This window comes from Budorcas taxicolor, chromosome 3 (assembly GCF_023091745.1).
Source record: "Budorcas taxicolor isolate Tak-1 chromosome 3, Takin1.1, whole genome shotgun sequence".
NCBI classification, from domain to species: Eukaryota; Metazoa; Chordata; class Mammalia; order Artiodactyla; family Bovidae; genus Budorcas; species Budorcas taxicolor.
Genome location: NC_068912.1, coordinates 74262247 through 74289192, shown reverse-complemented (window position 1 = coordinate 74289192; position 26946 = coordinate 74262247). Strand labels below are relative to the sequence as shown.

The following is a 26946-nucleotide window of genomic DNA, read 5'->3' as shown; positions in this document are numbered from 1 at the left end:
GAACATATTTAGCCACTCAGTGTTGAGCTTCTTCCTCTTCTAACTCCAAACATAGATTTGAGAGCTGGATATGCAGGTAGTCTCTTAAGAACCTCATCCTTCCTCTTTACACAGTGGAACACATTCATCTTTAATTAATTTACTTTTCAGTATCATTATCCTACCCTGGGTATGCACTCTTTCTGAAAATAGCAGAACATATAACAGATGATGTCTCTTTTAAAAGGAAAGGTCCTCTAGAGACCAAAGAAGATCCCTCGGTTCTTCGTTTGCTTTGTCAAGTGCCTGCCTACACGTGGGACACTGGTGAACACACCTCTGGTGAGCGAGAAGATGCCTCACTTTCTCAGAAATTCACTGCAAGTAGTCTACAAGTAACAGTCACTCAGTCGTGTCTGACTGCGACACCATGAACTGTAGCCTGCCAGGCTCTTCTGTCCATGGAGTTTTCCAAGCAAGAATACTGGAGTGGGTTACCATTCCCTTCTCCAGAGTATCTTCCCGACCCAGGGATTGAATCCAGGTCTCCTGCACTGCAGGCAGGTCCTTTACCATCTGAGCCACCAGGGAAGCCCCCCAAATTCACTGTGTATTGCCAAATGAGCTAGTCCTAGGCAGCAAACTACATTTTGCATAGTTAGGCTAAAACATCCAACATAACTCTCCTTTTGCTCCAGCGCTTTAAGAAGCCTGAGTATGGTTGAGGAGCATTAGTGGAAGATCTGTACTCTGTCTGAAGGGCTCGGAGCAGATTTTCAGGAATGACCTAAGGAGGCTGCTCAGGTGTGTTTTGGGGTTTTTCCAGCCTTTGAGGTGTGAGACATGCATGCATCATGCCTCGAGGTCAATTGGTATCCCTGTGCGGCCCAGCATAGTAACAGGCAGACAGGAGAGGTGAGTGGGTGAATGAAAGATGGAATGAGTGAGAAATAGAATTGATGGGGACACTCTGGTCTTAGTGATATGTGTTCCTGAGAGGAAGCAGAAAAGCATTTCCAAGCCTTAATGCCTTAAAGCTGGCCTGATATCTCCTAGTTCAGCTTCCTTGCAAGTCAAACGGAGGTGGTCAGAACTTGTCTCTCTTGAAAAAGCTACCCGTTCTTGGAAAGGAAGTGTTTTGTTTTTTTTTTTTTTTCCATCTGTATCAGCCTCTGACTCCACAGCTGTATTGCCGAAAGAGCTAGGAGCAAGCATATGGGATCCAAAGCTCAGGCTATTTAGACCATGCAGCCAAAGGCTGCTCTGCTCCTCATATTATCCTACTAACCACAGGTGTCTTCTCTCTGCCAGCCTGGATGATTGCATCTTAGCCAGCCCAATCCCTAGCTAAGGTTATTCCACAAACAGATGAATCAACACAGGCAAGGTTTTCCCTTCTTGAAATTGAAAGTGTTAGTCACTCAGTTGTGTCTGATTTTTTGTGACCCCATGGGCTGTAGCCTGCCAGTCTCCTCTGTCCATGGAATTCTCCAGGCAAGAAAACTGGCGTGAGTATCCATTCTCCTCTCCAAGGGATTGTCCCAACTCAGAGATGGAACCCAGGTCTCCTGCACTGCAGGCAGATTCTTTACCATCTGAGCCAGCAGGGAAGCCTTCATGCCACCTTACAAACTTATCACAAGTAGAAGTATTTACCCACTGAGACTAATGGTCCCTCAAATTTAATATTGTGTCCAATAATGGCATCAAGGGACTTTTTACTGGGAAGGAATATGGGACATTCTGAGTACATGTATGCCAAAAGTTTGAACACTATCATCTCCAATTTCAGTCCCTAATGTAGTTAACAAATATTTGCTGAAACATGTACTGCAGGAAATTCCCTGGTGGTCCATTGGCTAAGAGTCCATACTCTCAATGCAGTGGACTGGGGTTTGATGCCTGTTCAGAAAACTAGAACCCACATGCCACAGCTATGAGTTGGCAGTCCAAAGCTAAAGATCCTGCATGCCACAACTAATACCCAGTACAGCCAATTAACTAAAAATAAATGTTAAAAAATACCATGTACTGTATATCTAGCACTGTGATAAGAACTTTCAATCCCTTCCTTGAACATCCTTGCATTTTTGATTTGTACTATTTCCACTTTGGTCATTAAAATTTATCTAAAAGATATTTCTATGTCTACTATGTGTCTACACTTCAAAGTCTTCACTGGCTTGGAGGGTGGGGTGATGGTGAGGAAAGGAAATGAAAAGGCCTGAGATACTAAGATTAAAAAAAATGTAGTCTCTTGTTTAAGGAACTAACAGTCCAGTCAGGGAGCTACAAAAATGCACAGCTGACTGTAATACAAGCCAAGAAGGGAGAAATGATCATAGAGGCATAAACAAGGTATTATTGCTGTTGTCTAGTTGCTAAGTTGGGTCTGACTGTTTTGCAACTCCATGGACTATAGCCCACCAGGCTCCTCTGTCTGTGGGATTTCCCAGGCAAGAATACTGGAGTTAGTTGTCATTTCCTTCTCTGGGGAATCTTCCTGCCTCGGGTATTGAACTCATGTCTCCTGCACTGGCAGGCAGATTCTTTACCCCTGAACAACCAGGGAAGCCCAAACAAGGTATGATTCTGCAAAGGAAGAGCTGGTGATTTCAAATCAAGCATTGGGAAAGAATTCTTAAGAATAGGTGTCATTTAAGCTGGACCCTAATGAATGAGTAGAAATTTTTCCCTTAAGAAGAATAACAGTCAAGTAAAGAAAATAGTAGGAACAGAATCGTGTCTAAGTGCACAGTGTATTTGAGGAAAGGATTCCCTAGAAGGCTGGGGTCTGCGTTGCCAGATAAACCCAGAAAGGTGAACTGGGACTAGCTTAGCGAGAGCTTTGCATAAGTGAAAACAGTCATACTTTGTACAGTGGATACGGCGAAACATTAAAGATTTCTGAGGGCATTGCTACTATCTCCAAATAAGAAAACTGAGGCTTAGAAAGAGCAAGAAACTCGATCTGAGGCAAGTATGGAGATGGTAGTTGAACTGAAGCTTTAACTACACCCTTTTTTGTGTGTCTTTCTTTTTAGGATATAATGCATCACATTAGTTTCAGGTGTAAAACATTATTTGATATTTGTATATACTGTAAAATAATCACTACAATAAGTCTACTTAGAATCCACCACCACATGTGTTAAGTGATTTTTTTTTTCTTGTGATGAGAGCTTTTCTTTTTTTGTTGCAGCACTGAGGCTTTCTCTAGATGTGGTGTGTGGCCTTCGTTGCCCCATGGCATGTGGGATCTTAGTTACCCCAATTAGAGATTGAACTCGCATCCTCTGCACTGGAAGCACAGTCTTAAACACTGGACTGCCAGGGAAGTTCCAAAGAACTTTTAAGATATACTCTCTTAGCAAACTCCCAAATTCACAATTCCATATTATTAATGAAAGCCAACAAGCTGTACATTACCTCCCCATGACTTGTTTATTTTATGCATGCATGCATGCTCAGTCATGTCTGACTCTTTGCAACCCTATGAACTGTAACCCCCAGACTCCTCTGCTAATGGGCTTTTTCCAGGCAAGAGTACTGAAGTGGGGTGCCATTTCCTCCTCCAGGGGATCTTCCCCAAGCCTATATCCATCTAGTCTTAGTTTTTACCTGTAAAGTATTGTTAATAATAATATTTTTTATCTCCCTAATAGTTTGATCAAATAAAATTATTTGGGTTGGTCAAAAATTTCATTCAGGTTTTTCCATAACAGCTTATGAAAAACCCTAACAAACTTTTTTTGCCAACCCCAGTACATATGCTAAATGTTTTAGAAATTACAGAAGAACTCTGTAAGTATTAATTTTTAGTAGTATTTTATTGTTACCACAGTTACAACTAATATTATTCCTGAAGGCAGCATAAATGCATCTTTACAAATGCAAGTAGTGTTATTGTTAATACTGGCTATAAGTGATTGAGTTCTACTCTGCTTTGTAGATGTATTATCTGTTTCCTGTCACCATGCTGTGAGTCATTATCTCCAGTCTGCATTTAAGTAAACAGAGGCAAAAAGAGATTTAAAAAAATTGTCCAGTCACAAGATAAAAAAATATTGTCCAGTTACGTAGCCAGTAAGTCAAGAACCAGGGAGCAAACCTAATGTCTTTGAATCTCCAAATTCTTTCCATAGACTGCCCACTACCTTCCCATTGATGATGTTATAAACCTGCCTGATGTCTTCAGGGAGAAATTAGTGATGCCAGCAATTTCAACACTTTCAGCCAGAATGGCAGTGTCTGATTCTGTGTTTCCAGAAAGTTGTAACGATTTCTAACCTTGTCAAGAATCATGATAAATAAATAAAGATTATGTTTCTTTTAGGCTTAACTAGAAAACATGACTTATTCTGTCCTACCCTCTGAAAATGAAATGTTTTCTTTAGAAATAATTCCTTTGTTGACTTAAGAAACAAAACAAAACTCAATATGTAATTGCATTGATTTCTTAAGTTATTTTAAATTTTAAAAGCTTCTTGAACACCAACTGCATAATTTTAAAATATATTTCTTTTTTCTTCATCATTAATCTTAAAAGAAAACCCACTAAATAGTATTGATAATGTCCAAAAATTTGATGAATATTATTCATGCTCAGATTATTCTTCTAAAGTATGTATATTACATGTAGTAAGTTATCAGATAACAAGCTGACTTTTACCAAATTCATAATCTTGGCAGTTTTCATATTTAATGAGGACAATGAGATACTCCAGGTAGTAAAGCCATTGATAATAAGGCCACCAGATATTCTGATTTAATTGAAAAATAATTGCTGTTGCTCTTTTTTAATATAACATTCTTATTTTAATATAACATTCTCATTTTCTTGTTTTAATGTTGTAAGCTTATAAGTGAATACAGAGAACTTGAAAGGCTGGCTTTGAGATTAGGTCCAACTGTGATTCAGTTAGTGTCACAAAAGTGTCACTTAGTGTTGAATGAGGGAGAATATAAAGTACATACAAATAGGGTTAGAAGCAGAGCACTAGACTCAAAAGCTAAATTCAGATAAGTTTCTTTCTCATGTTTTCAAACATTTTAGTCATTTTGTGACGGGTTTCATGCATAAAATTATAGACTCCTGAGTTGGAAGCAGACTTAAAGTATTCATATCCTCTCTTTCTACAGTGAAGTCATTAGTGTTTCCTGGTATTTGCTTGAAGATTTGCAGCAATAGAAACTCATTACTTACTAAGGTAGACCTTTCCACCTTTGAACACATGGCTTTGGCATCTCTTTAGATTAGATCGAAATCTTTTTCTATAGAGTTTCTTCCTGTAAATATCAGTCCAACCTACAGGGAATATGAAACAAGACTCTATTTCATGTCACACTCCTTCAAACATGTGAGAGAATCTCACCACTGTTCTTAGAGGCAGCCTGGTTGGAGAAGAAACTTGTAAAGACAAGTATTTGAAAGGATACTGATTAAACACACACACACACAAATTTGCAATGGTTTACTTTGAGTGGTGAAGTAGTATTGGACATTTGTCCTTGGTCTTTGTTCTTCTTCATTGCTTGAATCCTATATGAATATATATTCTAATTAGAATGAAAAGAAAAATTAAACTTATTTACACTTTGAGAAACATTTTTAAGTCCTAAGTGTAATGGATGAAAATTGGTACTTCACTTCAAATAAACAGAGAATTTAAATGTGATATGTCCAAATGACAAGCCTAAGTCCTCCAAGACACTGACCCATATAGGGTCTCAGTAAAGATGTGTGGCCTTCCCTGATGGATCACATGGTAAAGAGTCTGCCTGCAATGAGGGAGTCCTGGGTTTGATCCCCCGGTTGGGAAGATCCCCTGGAGGAGGTCATGGCAACCCACTCCAGCATTATTGCCTGGAGAATCCCCATGGACAGAGGAGCCTGGAGGACTACAGTCCATGGGGTCACAGAGTTGGGCATGCCTAAGCAACTAAGCACACACAGCACACGAAGATGTGTGAATGTTAAATAAACCAAGCAATCATTCACTTAAGCAATGATCAAAATCTATCAAGTGAAGTGAAGTCACTCAGTCGTATCCGACTCTTTGCGACCCCATGAACTGTATCCTACAAGGCTCCTCCATCCATGGAATTTTCCAGGCAAGAGTACTGGAGTGGGTTGCCATTTCCTTCTCCAGGGAAAATCTATCAAAATCCAACACAAACAGTCATATTCTCATTTCTTTCTTTGTAGATATATTCATTGCTGGGAAGTAACAGTTGCACTAAGGACCAATTTGTTATTGCCTTCATTCCAAGTACTAAAAGGAAAAAGATTAATTTTGCTCTAATTTAAAATAATTTAATGTCTTTTATTTGTATTTTATTCCAAATGCATCACAGTCCAAAAATTCTACAAGTGAAGAAAAATAAATGATCTTAAGTCACCCCAAAATAAAGTATTGTTCTACTTGGTTGTGGTGAATCTATGAGGATTTTGCACATGAAATGATGACTGTGATGATGATAATGATTTAATCTGACATGTATACCTGGTAGTTTGCATGCATTATCTCTTCTAGGATTTACAGTCAGCCTATAAACTAGAAAGTATTGTCCCCATTGTCCTTCATAGATTAGAAAGTTGAGGAGAGAGGTATGTGTTATACTTGTCTATATTAGATAGTGGTGAGAAAGCATTAACAATTTCACCAGACCCTATTTCTTGCTTTTCAGACAAAAGCTGCTATACTGAGACAAACCTCTCTGTCTTTATGCCTTTTATTTTTTACAGGGTTCCACTTGCAGTTGTTACAGGACTTTGCAGATTAACTTTCTTGTATCCCTCAAAAATTAAAGCTAGAATTGCCATATGATCTAATAATTCCACTTTCAGATATATATCTGAGGGAAACAAAATCACCATCCCAAACAGATATCTGCACTCCCATGTTCATGGCAGCATTATTTACAAAAGCTAAGGCATGGAAGCTGAAGGCAAGGAGAAAAGGTAAGATATACACATTTGAATGCAGAGTTCCAAAGAATAGCAAGGAGAGATAAGAAAGCCTTCCTCAGTGAACAATGCAAAGAAATAGAGAAAAACAATAGAATGGGAAAGACTAGAGATCTCTTCAAGAAAATTAGAGATACTAAGGGAACTTTTCATGCAAAGATGGGCTCAATAAAGGACAAAAATAGTATGGACCTAACAGAAGCAGAAGATACTAAGAAGAGGGGGCAAGAATACACAGAAGAACTGTACAAAAAAGATCTTCACGACTCAGATAACCATGATGGTGTGATCACTCACCTAGAGCCAGACATCCTGGAATGCAAAGCCAAGTGGGCCTTAGGAAGCATCACTATGAATAAAGCTAGTGGAGGTGATGGAATTCCAGTTGAGCTATTTCAAATCCTAAAAGATGATGCTGTGAAAGTGCTGTACTCAATATGCCAGCAAATTTGGAAAACCCAGCAATGGCCACAGGACTGGAAAGTCAGTTTTCATTCCAATCCCAAAGAAAGGCAATGCGAAAGAATGTCAAAATACCACACAATTGCACTCATCTCATACGCTAGCAAAGTGATGCTCAAAATCCTCCAAGCCAGGCTTCAACAGGACATAAACCATGAACTTCCAGATGTTCAGGCTGGATTTAGAAAAGGCAGAGGAACCAGAGATCCAATTGCCAATATCTGTTGGATCCTAGAAAAGGCAAGAGACTTCCAGAAAAACATCTACTTACACCAAAGACTTTGACTGTGTTGATCACAACAAACTGTGGTAAATTCTGAAAGAGATGGGAATACCAGACCACCTGACCTGCCTCCTGAGAAATCTGTATCCAGGTCAAGAAGCAACAGTTAGAACTGGACATGGAACGACGGACTGGCTCCAAATTGAGAAAGGAGTATGTTAAGGCTGCTTATTTACCTTATATGCAGAGTACATCATGCAAAATGCTGGACTGGAATAAGCACAAACTGGAATCAAGATTACCGGGAGAAATATCAATAACCTCATATATGCAGATGGCACCACCGTTATGGCAGAAAGTGAAGAAGAAGTAAAGAGCCTCTTGATGAAAGTGAAAGAGGAGAGTGAAAAAGTTGGCTTAAAGCTCAACATTCAGAAAACTCAGATCATGGCATCTGGTTCCATCAGTTCATAGCAAATAGATGGGGAAACAATGGAAACAGTGACAGATTTTCTTTTCTTGGGCTCCAAAATCACTGCAGATGATGACTGCAGCCATGAAATTAAAAGATGCTTGCTCCTTGGAAGAAAAGCTATGACCAACCTAGAGAGCATATTGAAAACCAGAGACATTACTTTGCCAGCAAAGGTCCATCTAGTCAAAGCTACAGTTTTTACAGTAGTCATGTATGGATGTGAGTTGGACTATAAAGAAAGCTGAGTGCCAAAGAATTGATATTTTTGAACTGTGGTGTTGGATAAGACTCGAGGGTTTCTTGGACTGCAAAGTGATCCAACCAATCAATTCTAAAGGAAATCAGTCCTGAATATTCATTGGAAGGATTGATGCTGAAGCTGAAACTCCAATCCTTTGGCCACCTGATGTGAAGAACTGACTCATTGGAAAAGACCCTGATGCTGGGAAAGATTGAAGGTTGGAGGAGAAGTTGTCGACAGAGGATGAGATGGTTGGATGGCATCACTGAATTGATGGACGTGAATTTGAGTAAGCTCTGAGAGTTGGTGATGGACAGAGAAGCCTGGTGTGTTGCAGTCCATGGGGTCACAAGAGTCAGGCACGACTGAGTGACTGACCTGAACTGAAGGAATGGAAACAATCTGTCTATTAAGAGATGAGTACATTAACTTTCTTCTATATATGTGTATGTATATACATATATATATATATACATAATACACATATACATATCACTCAATTCTAATAAAGGAAATCTTGCAGTTTACAACAACACAGATGGACCTTGAGGGAATCATCCTAAGTAAGGAAAATCAGACGGAGAAAGACTAATACTCTAGGACCTCAGTTATATTCAGAATCTAAAAAACCAAACTCAGAAAACAGAAAACAGATGGATGGCCACCAGAGGTAGGGGTGGGGAGTTGGGGAAATACGTGAAGTTGGTCAAAAAGTAAAAATCTCTAGTTATAAGAAAATAAATTCTGAGGATATAATGTACAGCCTGGTGACTATACAGTACTGTGTTTATATTTGAAAGTTCCTGGGAGTAAATCTTAAAAATTTTTATCACAAGAAAAAAATTGTAATGGTTTGAAGTGATAAATATTAACCAGACTACTTGTGGTCATCACTTTACAATGTATTCATGTATCAAATCATTATATTGTACAGCACAAACTAATACAATGCTCTATGTCAATTATATCTGGATAAAACTGGAAAAGAAATAAATAAACAAACAAAATACCTCTTCTGTGCCCCTGGAATCATTTCCTTATCTCACAAATATATACACTTAAAAGTCACAAAGAAAACTTAGTTAAATTTCTTTTTCTTTTTAGTCCTACTTCCCATAGAGTTGATCCACATTATTTTTTTTTACCCTAAGTCTTAAGAAGTTTGAATAAAATGTGTATGCCTGTGAAGACATTCAGCCCAAGTTGGAAACCGAGACAACTTTAAGTCTTCTGAGCTTGATTTTAACATTGGTGATCATAATTTATAGTAGCATAATAATAACCATTTATTGAGTGCTTATTATGTGCCAGGCAGTAGGTAAACACTTGCATGTACTGTTTCATTTAATGTTTGCAATAAATCTGTTAAATTTTAGATAAAATTATTATCCTCATTTAAGTTTAAAGAAACTGAGGTTGAGAAAGATTAGGTCAATTAGCTTGATTAAAGTCAGCCTACTAAGAAATTAACAGAACTAGGATGTGGCATCATATTTAGTCTAATATCAGTGCCTATCCTCTCAAACACAATGCTATATGTTTAAATCTCCCACAGTAATACTAAGGAATTACTACAAAGGTTGAGATGTCTTTCTCTACATTCCCAATATGGTTTATGAATTCCTCAAGCAATTAATATTGTTACTGTGGCTACTATTCAGAGAAGGCAATGGCACCCCACTCCAGTACTCTTGCCTGGAAAATCCCATGGACCAAGGAGTCTGGTGTGCTGCAGTCCATGGGGTCACACAGAGTCGGACACGACTGAGCGACTTCACTTTCACTTCTCACTTTCATGCATTGGAGAAGGAAATGGCAACACACTCCAGTGTTCTTGCCTGGAGAATCCCAGGGATGGGGGAGCCTGGCGGGCTACCGTCTGTGGGGTTGCACAGAGTTGGACACGACTGAAGCGACTTAGCAGCAGCAGCAGCAGTGGCTACTATTGCCACTATTAATATAACATCAATAACAATGACCCTGCATATTTATGCACATTGGCTCAGAGGTTAAAGCGTCTGCTTGCAATGTGGAAGACCTGGGTTCGATCCCTGGGTCGGGAAGATCCCCTGGAGAAGGAAATGGCAACCTACTCCAGTATTCGTGCCTGGAGAATCCCATGGATGGAGGAGCCTGGTGGGCTATAGTCCATGGGGTCGCAAAGAGTCGGACAGACTGAGACTTCACTTTCACTTTTCATCATACCCACCACATGTCTGGACTATTTACACATCTAATCTTTACAGCTACCCTATAAAGTAAGTGCAAAAAATCCCAGTCTTCATCATAGGATTCAAAAATCTTACAGAGTTTAAGGAATCACTTTAAGTTTCCATAGCTATTAACCCAACGTTTGATCCAGGTCTGACTCCAAAACCTATCCTTTCATACCTCTGAAGCTAATCTGACCATGGCACTTCTCATCCAAATGAAGTTCCTACTAATTTAGTTGGCATCCTAGTTGCCTCTTGACTTTCTCCAAGGATATCACACTCCCTTCCAAATGGTTGTTTCGTACAACTGAGACAAATACTCTAAATTGGAGTGGATCATTCTCTGTCCAATGAAATGGAGAATGGTGTTTCCCATTAAGAAATTTCAAGTAACGTCATCATTCATTGTTATTACTTTTTTTTTTTTTCCCTGAACCCATTCTCTTAAGAAAACTTACTTTTCTGAAATGAGGTTTATAAATTACTACATTATTTGGCAATCCACTCCAGTACTATTGCCTGGAAAATCCCATGGACAGAGGAGCCTGGTAGGCTACAGTCCATGGGGTCACAAAGAGTCAGACACGACCGAGCGACTTCACTACATTATTTTAAAAGTTATGTTATTATTAATCACAAACCATTATGAAGATCTTCAGGCTCTATTTCTCAAGCAAATTACATTAAAGTTGGCAGCTAGAAGGGAATCTATCCTTCAAACATTTGCCCTAAGCAGTGACTCATTTGATCTGGTTTAGTTAACTCCTGGGTTAGTAAAAAATTTAAAAAAAATTTTTTTAAATAAAGATTTACACGTCATTGGGTTGACATGTCAGTCTGTCCTGAATAATTGTTAATTGACCCCTGAGATGCCTGAGAATTGTTGACTACTGTTGCAAAATTAGACCAAAGATAAATTCCAAGATACAATGATCTTTTTTCATTGTCTCAAGTTAAACTGCTATTGATGGGTTACCATTTGAATTCACTTGTTAACATAGAATTTGAGTTTTGAAGATCTTGCTGAGATATTATTCCCTTGAGCAAAATGTTCTGCACTATTCTAACTAGTTCTATGGAAAACAGAGCAGCCAGTTGAACAGAAAACTGGAGAAGGAATAAAATGTCAGCTACATCAAATAGATTTTGCTTGCCAGCAGCAAGGGAAGAAAGACTCAAAAACTGGGGACAGCATTTCCCTTTCTAAAATACACTCCATTCTGAAAGAGCATTGGATTTTGCAGGAAGAAGATCGAGCAAATTTCAAAATTAAACAGGTGATAAACAGAATCATTTCCCTGCTGACAATGGTCTTGCTCTCCCTCTTGCCTGTCTTGAGTTTTACAAATTCTCAAAGGAGATCCTGTCATTAGGAAGTAAAACACTTTCTCAACAAGCCTGATCTTAAGTTACCTTACAAGTAGGAGAGGAAGTTTGAAAGGAAAAACAAACAAAACAAAAGAAATGAAAAACAAAAGGACTGAAAGAGATGTATACTTAATGGCCCAGATCATGATAATCTCTTCAGTTCAGTTCAGTCGCTCAGTTACGTCCAACTCTTTGTGACCCCATAGACTGCAGGATGCCAGGCTTCCGTGTCCATCACCAACTCCTGGAGCTTGCTCAACTCATGTCCATCAATTCAGTGATGCCATCCAACCATCTCATCCTCTGTTGTCCCCTTCTCCTCCTGCCTTCAATCTTTTCCAGCATCAGGGTCTTTTCCTATGAATCAGTTTTTCTCATCAGGTGGCCAAAGTATTGGAGCTTCAGCATCAGTCCTTTCAATGAATATTCAGGACTGATTTCCTTCAGAATTGACTGGTTTGATCACCTTGCAGTCCAAGCGACTCTCAAGTCTTCTCTACCACAGTTCAAAAGCATCAGTAATCTCTCTTCAGTTCAGTTCAGTTCAGTTGTTCAGTCGTGTCTGACTCTTTGCGACACCATGAGTTGCAGCAAGCCAGGCCTTCCTGTCCATCACCAACTCCTGGAGTTCACCCAAACTGATGTCCATCGAGTCAGTGATGCCATCCAGCCATCTCATCTTCTGTCGTCCCCTTCTCCTCCTGCCCTCAATCCCTCCCAGGATCAGAGTCTTTTCCAATGAGTCAACTCTTCGCATGAGGTGGCCAAAGTATTGGCGTTTCAGCTTTAGCATCAGTCCTTCCAATGAACACCCAGAACTGATCTCCTTTAGAATGGACTGGTTGGATCTCCTTGCAGTCCAAGGGACTCTCAAGAGTCTTCTCCAACACCACACTTCAAAAGCTTCAATTCTTCAGCCCTCAGCTTTCTTGACAGTCCAACTCTCACATCCATACATGACTACTGGGAAAAACATAGCCTTGACTAGACGGACCTTTGTTGGCAAAGTAATGACTCTGCTTTTGAATATGCTATCTAGGTTGGTCATAACTTTCCTTCCAAGGAGTAAGCATCTTTTAATTTCATGGCTGCAATCACCATCTGCAGTGATTTTGGAGCCCTCAAAAATAAAGTCTGACACTCTTTCCACTGTTTCCCCGTCTATTTCCCATGAAGTGATGGGACCAGATGCCATGATCTTAGTTTTCTGAATGCTGAGCTTTAAGCCAACTTTTTGACTCTCCTCTTTCACTTTCGTCAAGAGGCTCTTTAGTTCCTCTTCATTTTCTGCCATAAGGATAGTGTCATCTGCATATCTGAGGTTATTGATATTTCTCCCAGCAATCTTGATTTCAGCTTGTGCTTCATCCAGCCCAGCGTTTCTCATGATGTACTCTGCATATAAGTTAAATAAGCAGGGTAACAATATATAGCCTTGATGTACTCCTTTTCCTATTAATAGCTAAATTGAAGCTGTCATCTTGGTTAAGCTGTCACCTTGTTTTTCCATGTCCAGTTCTAACTGTTGCTTCCTGATCTGCATACAGGTTTCTCAACAGGCAGGTCAGGTAGTCTGGTATTCCCATCTCTTTCAGAATTTTCCACAGTTTATTGTGATCCACACAATCAAAGGCTTGGCATAGTCAATAATCTCTCTTAGCTTTTAGCAAAAGAAAAAGCTAAGAGGGCAGCAAGAGGAAGTGCCCTCTTTTTGTGCAACCATCTACTACAGAAGCAGCCCACATCTAACAAGGAAGGGTCTGAGTGTTTGCAGTAGTGTGCACACGCCCAGATTTGACATAAGGACTATATTTTTGTTGAAAATCTTGTTTGCTTGATCTAACCTGTCCTGTTGAAAAAAACACCCCCTGACTGCTGTGCATGATTGTTTCTGGCACTTGAAAATGCCCAGGCCTCGAAACAGAGTGAAAGCCTTTCTTTCATGGGGCCTTAGAGCATCTCTCCACGATAAGCTTCATGCTTCAGAAAATAACTATAGTAGAAATTCTTCACAAAGGGAATTTGTGGCAATTGTATTCTAACCTGAAATAAGATAAGAATCCTAGCCACACTTTTCATTAATTCTGTGGACTTGGCCTCGTGATTTACCCTCCCAGAGCCTCAGACTTATCATATGGAAGGTGGTGATAATAGCACCTACTTTGTGGCATTAGCTTGAGAATTTGATAACACGTCAGTTCAGTTGTGTCTGATTCTGCAACCCTATAGACTGTAGCCCACCAGGCTCCTCCAGCCATTGGATTATCCAGGCAAGAATAATGTAGTGGGTTGCCATACCCTCCTCCAGGAGATCTTCCCAACCCATGGATCTAACTTGCATCTCCTGCATTGCAGGTGGATTCTTTTACCACTGAGCCACCAGGGAAGCCACATGTACAATATATGTGCTCATAAAATGATATCTGCCTCTAATATTATTTTCACTATTATTATTAGTGTTCATGTTTATTTATGACCATTTTATTTTCTAGGAGTTTGGTTCCTTACATTTTTTTTTTCTATTAAAAAGCCCTTTTAAAAGCATATGTGATCAAATGAGTGAATTATTCAGAAATACCAAGACATGAGATCTAGGAAACAGCTTGGGTGCATGCCAGGTTGCTTCAATCATGTCCAACTCTGTGTGACCCTGTGGACTGTAGCCTGCCAGGTTCCTCAGTCCATGGGATTCTCCAGGCCAGAATACTGGAGTGGGTTGCCATGACTTTCTCCAGGGGATCTTCCCAAACCAGGTATCAAACCTGCATCTCCTGCATTGGCAGGAAGATTCTTTACCACTGGTGCCACCTGGGAACTGCCTAGGAAATAAAGTGAAAGTGAAAGTCGCTCAGGCGTGTTCGACTCTTTGCGACCCCATGGACTAAACAGTCCAAGGAATTCCCCAGGCCAGAATACAGGAGTGGGTAGCCTTTCCCTTTTCCAGGGAATCATCCCAACCCAGGGATCAAACCCAGGTCTCCTGCATTGCAGGCGAATTCTTTACCAGCTGAGCCACAAGGGAAGCTGCCTAGAAAATGGGGTACCTCATAAAAAAGAGGCAATATGCTGAATTGAGGAGCAACTTTTTAAAAATTTTACTCTAAAAGAGGTAAAGATTATCTGATAGGTTTGAATACCTGGAAAGCTGTTAAAATTTAGTTATTAGCACAAAGAAAGTTAAGCAAATTTAACTTGGTAAGTTCTTAACTCTAGAAAATGAAAAACATGTCCAAGAAAGGAAACATGATGATGGTTCTACTGATTCTGCAGTTAAGGTTATTTACATTGCCATACAAATGAAAACACTGAATTGTGTCAATAAAACTGCATTATAACCATAATGGGACAGTTAGTGAGGAGAGAGTTAAATCCAGTAAAATAGAAAAGCAACCTATAAGGTCCAAAGTTGATGAATCAGGACACAGCAACATAAATACATTATTTAAGAATATAATAGTATATGACAGAAGAAATGTTGAAAAAAAAAGGAAAGTATTGGAGTTGTTTGGAGAGCAGGGTGGTGGCGAGAGGGTTAGAATAAGGAGTGTGGGTATAAACTTTTTTAAAATAAACTTTTTTATTGAGTGAAAGATTCTTTAAATTCTGTGCTTGTCTGCTCAGTCATGTCCAACTCTTTGTAATCCCATGGACTGTGGCCCACCAGGCTCCTCTGTCCATGGGATTTTCCAGGCAAGAATACTGGAGTGGGTTGCCATTTCCTGCTTCAGGGCATCTTCCTGACCCAGGAATAGAACTCACACCTCCTGTATCTCATGCATTGACAGGCAGACCCTTTACCACTGCACCACCTAGGAAACCCTTTAAATTCTATAGTGCTTTATAATTTGCAAAAGTTTCATATATGTTATTTCATATAATCACAACCCTTTTATTTATGCCCTATTCCTATAGTGCCCTTTCCCTCCTCCCCCTTTCCCTCTCCTGCTGGCAACCACTGGTTTCTTCCCTGTATCTGTGAGTCTGCCTCTCTTCTTTGTTCTATTCATATTTTTTTTATATTTTAGATTCCACATATAAGTGATCATAAAGTACTTGTCCTTCTCCGTCTGACTTATTTCACTTAGCATAAAGCCCTCCAAGTCAATTTATGTTGCTGCAAATTGCAATATTTCATTCTTTTTCGTGGCTGAGTAGTATTCCATTGTATATACCACATCTTTATCCTTCAGTTGTCATAATAAGTTTTTACTGCCATTTGACTTTTTAAAGGTATGAACATAATATTCTGATTAAAAATGAAACTTTTTTAAGAAAAGAAATACACATTTGAGATATAATGGACATCCCATACACACACACACACGCATATTAATAAACCCAAGTGTATGAAAATCTACACAATCTAATCTTTATAATATTTCCTGAGCCAATATTAAAGAAGTAAATGAGATCTATCATCTAACATGGAGAAGGCAATGGCACCCCACTCCAGTACTCTTGCCTGGAAAATCCCATGGATGGAGGGGCCTGGTAGGCTGCAGTCCATGGGGTCGTGGAGTCGGACACGACTGAAGCGACTTAGCAGCAGTAGCAGCATCATCTAATAACTAATACAGGATTTGGTAGTTTGGATGAAGTGTGTGTGTGTTCAGTCACTCAGTTGTATCCAACTCTTTTGCAACCCCATGGACTATAACCCATCTAGCACTGTTGTCCATGGGATTCTCCAGGCAAGAATGATGGAGTGAGTTGCCATTTCCTCCTCCAGGGGATCTTCCTGACCCAGGGGTAGAACTCACAACTCTTACTGTCTCTTGCATTGGCAGGCAGATTCTTTACCACTAAAAGTGCTTTAAAGTATTTTAAACATGCAATCTCCTAGTAGCGATCAAATATTAATTAAATTAATAAATGAATTATTCCAGGTTTCAATGATAATTCTGCTGAAGGGATAGTAACAAGAGTATTCAAAATGGCCATGGTGGAAGAAAGTCTGTGATAAGGTGTAGAGTCATGCACATCTAACTAAGATTGCAAAACTTTTGAGGCAGTATTTCTCCTTTAGAACGTGGCAAGAAATCAATATTATTTCTTCAAAATTTCTCAAATAAAGTAAATTCTGTCATTGCAATTCTTAAAGACACTAGACAAAAAATAAATAAATAAATAACAGTCAAGGAATGTTGAAAGTAAGTAACAAAGCACAATTTCTTTTCTTCTTGAAATGGCTTTTCATGGATCTTCTAAGAAGACTCCAAACCACTGACTTTTGAAAATCAGCTTGCAATTTCATGCACACTATCTACAGTTGTCCATTCACGTAACCACATCCAGAATGTAGGATGCACTGGTATCAAAGTGCTGTTTCCAAAATATAAATATTTCAGTGCTGAAAGGTGGCATTTTCTTTTTCCTCACTAAGGCAAGAAAAATGCAAAGATAAATGTCATTAATTGTTCCAGACATTTCCCTTTAGTGAAATACAAACTATAAACATCAATACCACATTCCACTAATAGCTTCAAGCATTGGCTTAAAGCATCATTAATTTTACATTTGTAAAAAGGTCTGAAAGTGTATACCTTGCATTTTACTGAAAGGTTCAATCAATAAGTCCTCCTTGTTGCTTTCATTCTAAATAGCAACACAAAAATGTAGTACTTACATAAGTGTAAATATATATTTATTCATATATGTATCATAACATAAAGTTATATAACAGAAAATAATAAGAAATTATATCCTAGCCATTTTCAAGGTTTCATGTTTCAGGTGGGATGTTATTTTTTTAATTGATTTTTTTAATAGCTTTGTTTTAATCTTTCTTGAGGGATCAACACAAGGCAGAATGAAAATAAGCTCTGTGGAAGGCAAATGTGTCATTGGAAGAGATGTAATTCTTTATTTAAATAATGGTCTTTTCATTTTTCAACCTGTTTTTGGCAAATAACCTATAATGCTCTTCTTCTGGTTAGGATTATGTTATTTTTTTTGCCCCACATGATGCCAATTTTTTTTAAGTGATTGCCATTCCTTTTAATAATTCTACCCCCCCCCCCATTATGTTGATTTACTATTATGGGCATACAATGAGATGTCAAGGAATTTTGGCATTCACAGGGAAGTAATTATGTTGATCTAGCTCCAGTTTTGGATTTTAGCTTTCTAACCAAACATGGAAACTTGTGAGGTTCCTTAAATCACAAAAATTCTCTCACAGCAAGAATTCTTAACCTGTGTCTATAAATTTCCAGGACATTTGTAGACAGACTTAGGACTGCATAATCTCTGACACTATAAAAAAAAAAAAAAAGAAAAAAAGAAATTCTGTGTACTTTTTGTAAGAAAGAGATCCAAACCTTTCACCAGACTATTAGAGGTGTCTCTGACCCACAGTGTTTAAGAACTAGTGTTCTATTCGGCGTGCTTGCTGTGCTAAGTCACTTCAGTAATGTCCAACTCTGTGCAACCCTGTAGACTGTAGTCTGCCAGGTTCCTCTGTCCATGAGATCCTCCAGGCAAGAAGACTAGAGTGGGTTGCCATGACCTCCTCCATGGGATGTTTCCAACTCAGGGATTGAACCCACGTCTCTCATTATCTCTGCATTGGCAGGTGGGTTCTTTATCACTAGTGTCCCTGGGAATCTTGTCCTACTGGGTACTTCTAGTTAAATTTAATTTTAAAAGGCCTCAGTGGGTGGTAACAGTTTCAGAATTATTTTCTTCCAAAGCTCTTTTCAAAATTGAATTCCAACAACCTGATATGTAATATTCAAAGGCTTCTTTTAAAAAGATTACATAAGAATCTTAGGCATAAGCACTGATTATCCATAGTCCTTTCTTACTTTACCTCAGAAATTCACAGTAGATTAATGAGTACCTTCATGTTAATTTTAATTTTGACCAGAGTTAGGGATTAAGTTCTTCAACTTTTTATTTCACACAACCTATGGGTGAATTTAATTCAGATGACCATCACATCTACTGCTGTGGGAAAGAATCCCTTAGAAGAAATGGAATAGCCATCATAGTCAACAAAACAGTCTGAAATGCAGTATTTGGATGCAATCTCAAAAACGACAGAATGATCTCTGTTCATTTCCAAGGCAAACCATTCAATATCATGGTAATTCAAGCCTATGCCCTAACCAGTAACACTGAAGAAACTGAAGTTGAACAGTTCTATGAAGACCTACAAGACCTTTTAGAACTAACACCCAAAGAAGATGTCCTTTTCATTACAGGGGACTGGAATGCAAAAGTAGGAAGTCAAGAAACACCTGGAGTAACAGACAATTTTGGCCCTGGAGTACAGAATGAAGCAGAGCAAAGGCTAATAGAGTTTTCCCAAGAGAACGCACTGGTCATAGCAAACACCCTTTCCAACAACACAAGAGAAGACTCCACACATGGACTTCACCAGATGGCTAACACTGAAATCAGATTGATTATATTCTTTGCAGCCAAAGATGGAGAAGCTCTATACAGTCAGGAAAAACAAGACCAGGAGCTGACTGTGCCTCAGATCATGAATTCCTTATTGCTAAATTCAGATTAAACTGAAGAAAGTGGGGAAAACCACTAGACTACCCAGAAATGACCCAAATCAAATCCCTTATGATTATACAATGGAAGTGAGAAACAGATTTAAGGGCCTAGATCTGATAGACAGAGCGCCTGATGAACTATGGAGTGAGGTTCGTGACATTGTACAGGAGACAGGGATCAAGACCATCCACAAGAAAAAGAAATGCAAAAAGGCAAGATGGCTGTCTGAGGAGGCCTTACAGATAGCTGTGCAAAGAAGAGAAGTGAAAAGCCAAGGAGAAAAGAAAATATATAAGCATCTGAATGCAGAGTTCCAAAGAATAGCAAGAAGAGATAAGAAAGCCTTCCTCAGTGAACAATGTAAAGAAATAGAGGAAAATAATAGAATGGGAAAGACTAGAGATCTCCTCAAGAAAATTAGAGATAACCAGGGAACATTTCAGGCAAAGATGGGCTCAATAAACGACAGAAATGGTATGGAATTAACAGAAGCAGAAGATATTAAGAAGAGGTGGCAAGAATACACAGAAGAACTGTACAAAAAAGATCTTCACGACCAGATAACTGCGATGGTGTGATCACTCACCTAGAGCCAGACATCCTGGAATTTGAGGTCAAGTGGGCCTTAGGAAGCATCACTATGAACAAAGCTAGTGGAGTGATGGAATTCCAGTTGAGCTATTTCAAATTCTAAAAGATGATGCTGTGAAAGTGCTGCACTCAATATGTCAACAAATTTGGAAAACTCAGCAGTGGCCACAGGACTGGTAAAGGTTAGTTTTCATTCCAACCCCAAAGAAAGGCAATGCCAAAGAATGTTCAAACTACCACACAATAGAATTCATCTCACACACTAGTAAAGTAATGCTCAAATTCTCAAGCCAGGCTTCAGCAATACGTGAACCATGAACTTTCAGATGTTCAAGCTGGCTTTAGAAAAGACAGAGGAACCAGAGGTCAAATTGCCAACATTCACTGGATTATCAAAAAAGCAAGAGAGTTCCAGAAAAACATCTATTTCTGCTTTATTGACTATGCCAAAGCCTTTGACTGTGTGGATCACAAGAAACTGTGGAAAATTCTGAAAGAGATGGGAATACCAGACCACCTGACCTGCCTCCTGAGAAATCTGTATGCAGGTCAGGAAGCAACAGTTAGAACTGGACATGGAACAACAGACTGGTTCCAAATAGAAAAAGGAGTATGTCAAGGCTGTATATTGTCACAGTGTTAAATATAACTTATATGCAGAGTATATCATGAGAAATGCTGGGATGGAAGAAACACAAGCTGGAATCAAGATTGCTGGGAGAAATATCAATAACTTCAGATTTGTAGATGATACCACCCTTATGGCAGAAAGTGAAGAGGAACTAAAAAGCCTCTTGATGAAAGTGAAAGAGGAGAGTGAAAAAGTTGGCTTAAAACTCAACATTCAGAAAACTAAGATCATGGCATCTTGTCCCATCACATCATGGCAAATAGATGGGGGAACAGTGGCTGACTTAATTTTGACTTCAGAATCACTGCAGATGGTGACTTCAGCCATGAAATGACACTTACTCCTTGGAAGGAAAGTTATGGACAACCTAGATAGCATATTAAAAAGCAGAGACATTAAAAAGCAGATATTGTCAACAAAGGTCTGTCTAGTCAAGGCTATGGTTTTTCCAGTGGTCATTTATGGATGTGAGAGTTGGACTATAAAGAAAGCTGAGCACCAAAGAATTGATGCTTTTGAACTGTGCTGTTGGAGAAGACTCTTGAGAGTTCCTTGGACTGCAAGGAGATCCAACCAGTCCATCCTAAAGGAGATCAGTCCTGGGTGTTCATTGGAAGGACTGATGTTGAAGCTAAAACTCCAGTACTTTGGCCACCTCATGCGAAGAGATGACTCATTTGAAAAGACCCCGATGGTGGGAAAGATTGAGGGCAGGAGGAGAAAGGGACAACAGAGGATGAAAGGGTTGGATGGCGTCACCAACTCAATGGACATTAGTTTGGGTGAACTCTGCGGTTTGGTGATGGACAGGGAGGCCTGGTGTGCTGTGGTTCGTGGGGTCACAAAGAGTCAGACATGACTGAGTGACTGAACTGAACTGAGAGTTTAAATTTTAGATGTTGAGCACAAGACTTGAACTCTGTCAGCAAAATGTATGGTAATAGCTTCATACCTGAAATATTGCAGACTGGCACAAACTCAGAAAGGCATAGGCTGATTTGCCCCAAATTTGACTGCTCTTTAATAAAAATCATATCTCAGATTAAATAAAGCTCTTACAACTCTGCAAGACAGACCAGATGTGAAAAAATTCCATTAAAGACAAAATTTGGTAAATTAGTCTCTCTGGCTAAAGTACCTTACCTAGAAATGTAAACTGAATTAAAAGGAATCTTAACAGATTTTTTACGGTCCTGGGAGAAATGGACTGTCTTTAGATGTCACGTTTAGAGACATATTACCCTAGGCCCTCTTATCAAGAACAAAATAAGGATTGGGGCATCAATGGAAAGATGATACTTTCTAAGAAATTGCACCTCTTCCTTTGTGAATAGGTTTATGTGATTACGGAAGTGGATCAGGGCCCATGGTGATCCAGGCATTGTTGTACTGGTAGCACCACATTTTTGTGCATTCAGACACAAACTGACATTCTAGTGCTTGCTTCCTTGGGAAAAGCCAGAATGGTGCCTGTCTGGACCAAGATCCCACAGATGACCTTGTCCTGCCAACCCTCACACACATAGCCTCCTCTTGGTGACCATGACCCTTGCCCTAAGGCAGAGACTCTCAACTATGAGCCAATATGTCCTCTATGGTGCATTTGGCAATATCCGGGGACATTTTTGATTGCCACAACTAGGGCACTATTACTGGCATCCAATAAGTAGCTGCTAAACAGCTTACAATGTACAAGATACTGTACCCCCAAAAAAGAATTCTCTGCCCCAATGGGCCAATAGTTCCAAGATTCAGAAATCCTGTCCTAAGACCTTTCCCCCACTCTATAAGATTACAGAGGCATGCACTATTCAGAACCAAATTTTTTAGTGGGCCACTAGAATTTAATCAATATGAATGTCTTGCAAATTGTACTGCTTTGGGCAGGGTGGAGTGAAAAAATATTCTAAAATGTGCCTCTGCCTTCCTGGTTAACACCAACTCCTTTCTCCAAAAAAAACACACAGCACTAAGTTGTGTCTGACTCTTGCGACCTCTTGAACTGTAGCCTGCCAGGCTCCTCTGTCCATGGGATTCTCCAGGCAAGAATACTGGAGTGGGTTGCCATTTCCTTCTCCAAGGGAACTTCCTGACCCCAGAAATTGAACCCAGTCTCTCGCATTGCAGGCAGATGCTTTACCAACTGAGCTACACAGGAACCCAAAGGCAAATTAAATGTCACCTCCTACACGAAACTATTTCCTATTTCATCATCACCTTCCCCACATAGTACTTATAGGCTTACCCCAATAGCAGCTCTGTTCAAATTACTTCCCGTTTCCCTACTAGATTATAAATTCACTGAAAGCTATGTTTGTTTATTTTAAAATCCTTGTATCTTTGCGCTTACTAGAATGCTTAGCACATTACATGTACACAGCAAATATGTGTGGAAGAAAAGTACAAGGCTGGAGCACTGGCTTGGATTCTGAGTACCTACCTCCAAAATAGGTTTACTCAAGACTGTTTTAGGGAACTGCCCTTGTGATGCAGTGACTAAGACTCTCCACTCCCAATGCAGGGACCCTGGGTTCAATCCCTGGTTGGGAAACTAGATCCCACATCCACAACTAAGAGTTCACATGCCACAGCTAAAGATTCTGCATGCTGCAACTATAGACCCAGTGCAGCCAAATATCTAAGGATGTCTGACTGCCTGTCCTCCAAGGACATGAAACTGAGCAACGTCTCATTCCTGGTATGTAGGATCATCAGCATTTTAGTGGAAATTCCTGGTCTACTAGAAGACAGCCATAATGATATTCACCTGAAATGCCACAAGACAAAGACCATAGAGATCATAAGATCTAGTTGGGGGTTTACGTCAGCACTCTCCCTAAATGCCTTTTCTTAGAGGAAAGAGGGCAAGGTTGACATGCTACTTTTAATAAGCCTGGCTTTGCAGCCTGTGCTCTACAGAACTTCTTCCTTCACCAAAGGAGGAAAAAGTAGAGTGAACTTAGTGAACACATGAACAGAGTAGTGAGGTAGTCCAACACTCATCTCAACTAGTAGCCAGCTCACACCAATACCCATGTTCAAATCTACTAAAGGAGCTGACTATGAACAAGGACAGTTCTTTTGTTGGCTGCCAATAGATTATATGCAAATCCACAGGGGGAGAATTAAATTTAAGATAATTTATAAATGTGCTTTTGTACTAAAAGCAAAAACGTTGTATTATAACATGAATAGGCATCAAATTAGAGATACCAAGGGGACATTTGATGCAAAGGCGGGCACAATAAAGGACAGAAACAGTATGGAGCTAAAAGAAACAGAAGATATTAAGAAGAGGTGGCAAGAATACACGGAACTGTACAAAAAAGGTCTTCATGACCCAGATAACTGTGATGGTGTGATCACTCATCTAGAGCCAGACATCGTGCAATGTGAAGTCAAGTTGGCCTTAAGAAGCATCACTATGAACAAACCTAGTGGAGGTGATGGAATTTCAGTTGAGCTATTTCAAATCCTAAAAGATGATGCTGTGAAAGTGCAGCACTCAGTATGTCAATAAATTTTGAAAGCTGACCACAGGACTGGAAAAGGTCAGTTTTCATTCCAATCCCAAAGAAAGGCAATGCCAAAGAATGTTCAAACTACTGCACAATTGCATTCATCTCACGTGCCAGTAAAGTATTGCTCCAAATTCTCCAAGCAAGGCTTCAATAGTATGTGAACCGAGAACTTCCAGATGTTCAAGCTGGATTCAGAAAAGGCAGAGGAACCAGAGATCAAATTGCCAACAACTGTTGGGTCATAGAAAAAGCAAGAGAGTTCCAGAAAAACATCTACTTCTACTTTATTGGCTACTCCAAAGCCTTTGACTGTGTGGATCACAACAAATTGTGGAAAATTCTTCAAGAGATGGGAATACCAGATCACCTGACCTGCCTCCTGAGAAATCTGTATCCAGGTCAAGAAGCAATAGTTAGAATCAGATATGGAAAAACAGACTGGTTCCAAATAGGAAAAGGAGTATGTCAAGGCTGTATATTGTCACCTTGCTTATTTAGCTTACATGCAGAGTTCATCACGTGAAATGCCAGGCTGGATGAAGCACAAGCTAAAATCAAGATTGCCGGGAGAAATATCAATAACCTCAGATATACAGATGACACCACCCTTATGGCAGAAAGTGAAGAAGAAATAAAGAGCCTCTTGATGAAAGTGAAAGTGGAGAGTGAAAAAGTTGGCTTGAAACTCAACATTCAGAAAACTAAGATCATGGCATCTGGTCCCATCTCTTCATGGCAAATAGATGGGGAAACAATGGAAACAGTGACAGACTTTCTTTTCTTGAGCTCCAAAATCACTGCAGATGGTGACTAAAGCCATGAAATTAAAAGATGCTTGCTCCTTGGAAGAAAAGCTATGACCAACCTAGATAGCACATAAAAAGCAGAGACATTACTTTGCTGACAAAAGTCCATCTAGTCAAAGCTACGGTTTTTCCAGTAGTCACATATGGATGTGAGAGTTGGACTCTAAGAAAGCTGAGTGCCGAAGAATTGATGCTTTTGAACTGTGGTGTTGGAGAAGACTCTTGAGAGTCCCTTGGACTGCAAGGAGATCCAACCAGTTCGTCCTAAAGGAGATCAGTCCTGAATATTCACTGGAAGGACTGATGCTGAGGCTGAAACTCCAATCCTTTGGCCACCTGATGTGAAGAATTTAGTCATTTGAAAAGACCCTGATGCTGGGAAAGATTGAAGGCAGGAAGAGTAGAGGACGACAGAGGATGAGAGGGTTGGATGGCATCACGGACTCAATGGACATGAGTTTGAGTAAACTCCAGGAGATAGTGCTGGACAGGGAAGCCTGATGTGCTGCAGTCCATGGGGTTGCAAAGAGTTGGATATGACTGAGTTACTGAACTGAACTGATTGCATTATATTGTGCTATTATTTTGATAAAGCAAGTCTAATAGGATTTCAGCAAAATACTAAATGCAATTATCAGTAAAACATTCCTGACATGAGTTGGCATCAGGAAAGAAAGACAGGGCCATTTCAGAACATTCAACTTTATTTTCCATTGACAAACACAACATAAATAACATACATTTGTTAAATATACAGACTAGCTATGACTTGAATGCCATCAAAATTCTGATGTATTTTTCAGTCTTTTATTCTTTGTCTCCACAATATTGAAGACTACCCTTTCAAACATAGTGGAAGATATGTGTAGATATACTTAACATAACTTGTGGAAAAATTTTACACAAAGATGACAAAAGTATACCTTCCCATTTAACCCACTGGAATGGAATGCTGAGTAGGAGAGGTGGAGAAACATACAATTTCTATACTGAGCTTTACATCATTTATTAAAGTGTCAATGATTTCAATTCTCACTTAGATACATTTTGAAAATAATATATTCATTTGTTGTAAATAGATTAAGATAATCAGTGCCTATTTTTAATTTGCTTGCTTACAGAAAGGTTCAACTTTATGCTATCTGTACAAAACTGTTTTGTCAAAGAAGATGGAAAAAGTAAGATATTCTATCTATATATGGAGGCTTGGGAAGAAAAAGAGTTTGGTAGTCAGTGATGACTTGAGTGAATTAAACATTTGCTTTTACAGAAAAGAACACTGGCCACTCCTCACTTTGTCCTACAGATGCTCAAGTGTATGAAGATAAATGTGGCCCCTTCCTCTCCTTGCTTCTGTGAAATGGCCTAAAAGGATGAAGAATCTTGACAAGTTGGAAATATATAGGTTTTCCTTCATCTCTTTGTCTTTGTTCTCTGTCCCACCCTCCATGTCTATTCCATAGGAGTGTCCTTTCAAAAGCTGAAAGAACATTGAGGTCCATCAGTAAGTCATATGCATTTTCTCCTGCTAAACATTACAGCTTTGATTTCTACAGAAATTGAAAACCATAGAAAGAAACTATTTTCATATTAAAGTCTGGTGATTGGCAAGCTTTTGGCTAGATATCTGATTCACTTTAATTAAAAAGCCAAACTATTCTAATTCTAAAGCAACTGACAGGGACTTCCCTGGTGGTCCAGTAGTTAAGACTCCGTGCTTCCAATGCAGGGGACCCGGGTTCGATCCCTGGTCGGGGAACTAGGATCCCACATGCTGCGGGGTGAGGCCAAAAAAAAAAAGAAGAAGAAGAAAAAAAAGTAAAGCAACTGACAAAGGAATTTAAGAGCTGATCAAAAAATTTTAGAAGTGCTATCATCTCTAAAATGCTTGATAAGCCTGAAAACCTAATTGTACCTGATGTTAATCTCTTTCCTTCTTATCTTTACTCCCATAATA

The 26946-nt window shown here is 39.3% G+C and overlaps 1 protein-coding gene across 2 annotated transcripts in view; it reads right to left on the bottom strand.

Moving 5' to 3' along the window:
* The window catches only part of PTGER3 (prostaglandin E receptor 3), a 215532-nt gene that overhangs the window by 146064 nt on the left and 42522 nt on the right, over positions 1–26946 (bottom strand). Inside the window, exon 3 of one of the 2 annotated variants that reach the window (XM_052637046.1) lies at positions 26688–26763. The exons of the other annotated variant lie outside the window; for it this stretch is intronic. Coding sequence (XP_052493006.1) covers positions 26749–26763 — 15 coding nt within the window. The 3' untranslated portion in view covers positions 26688–26748. Of the gene's footprint in view, positions 1–26687; positions 26764–26946 lie in introns of those variants that run through there. 2 annotated transcript variants of the gene reach the window in all.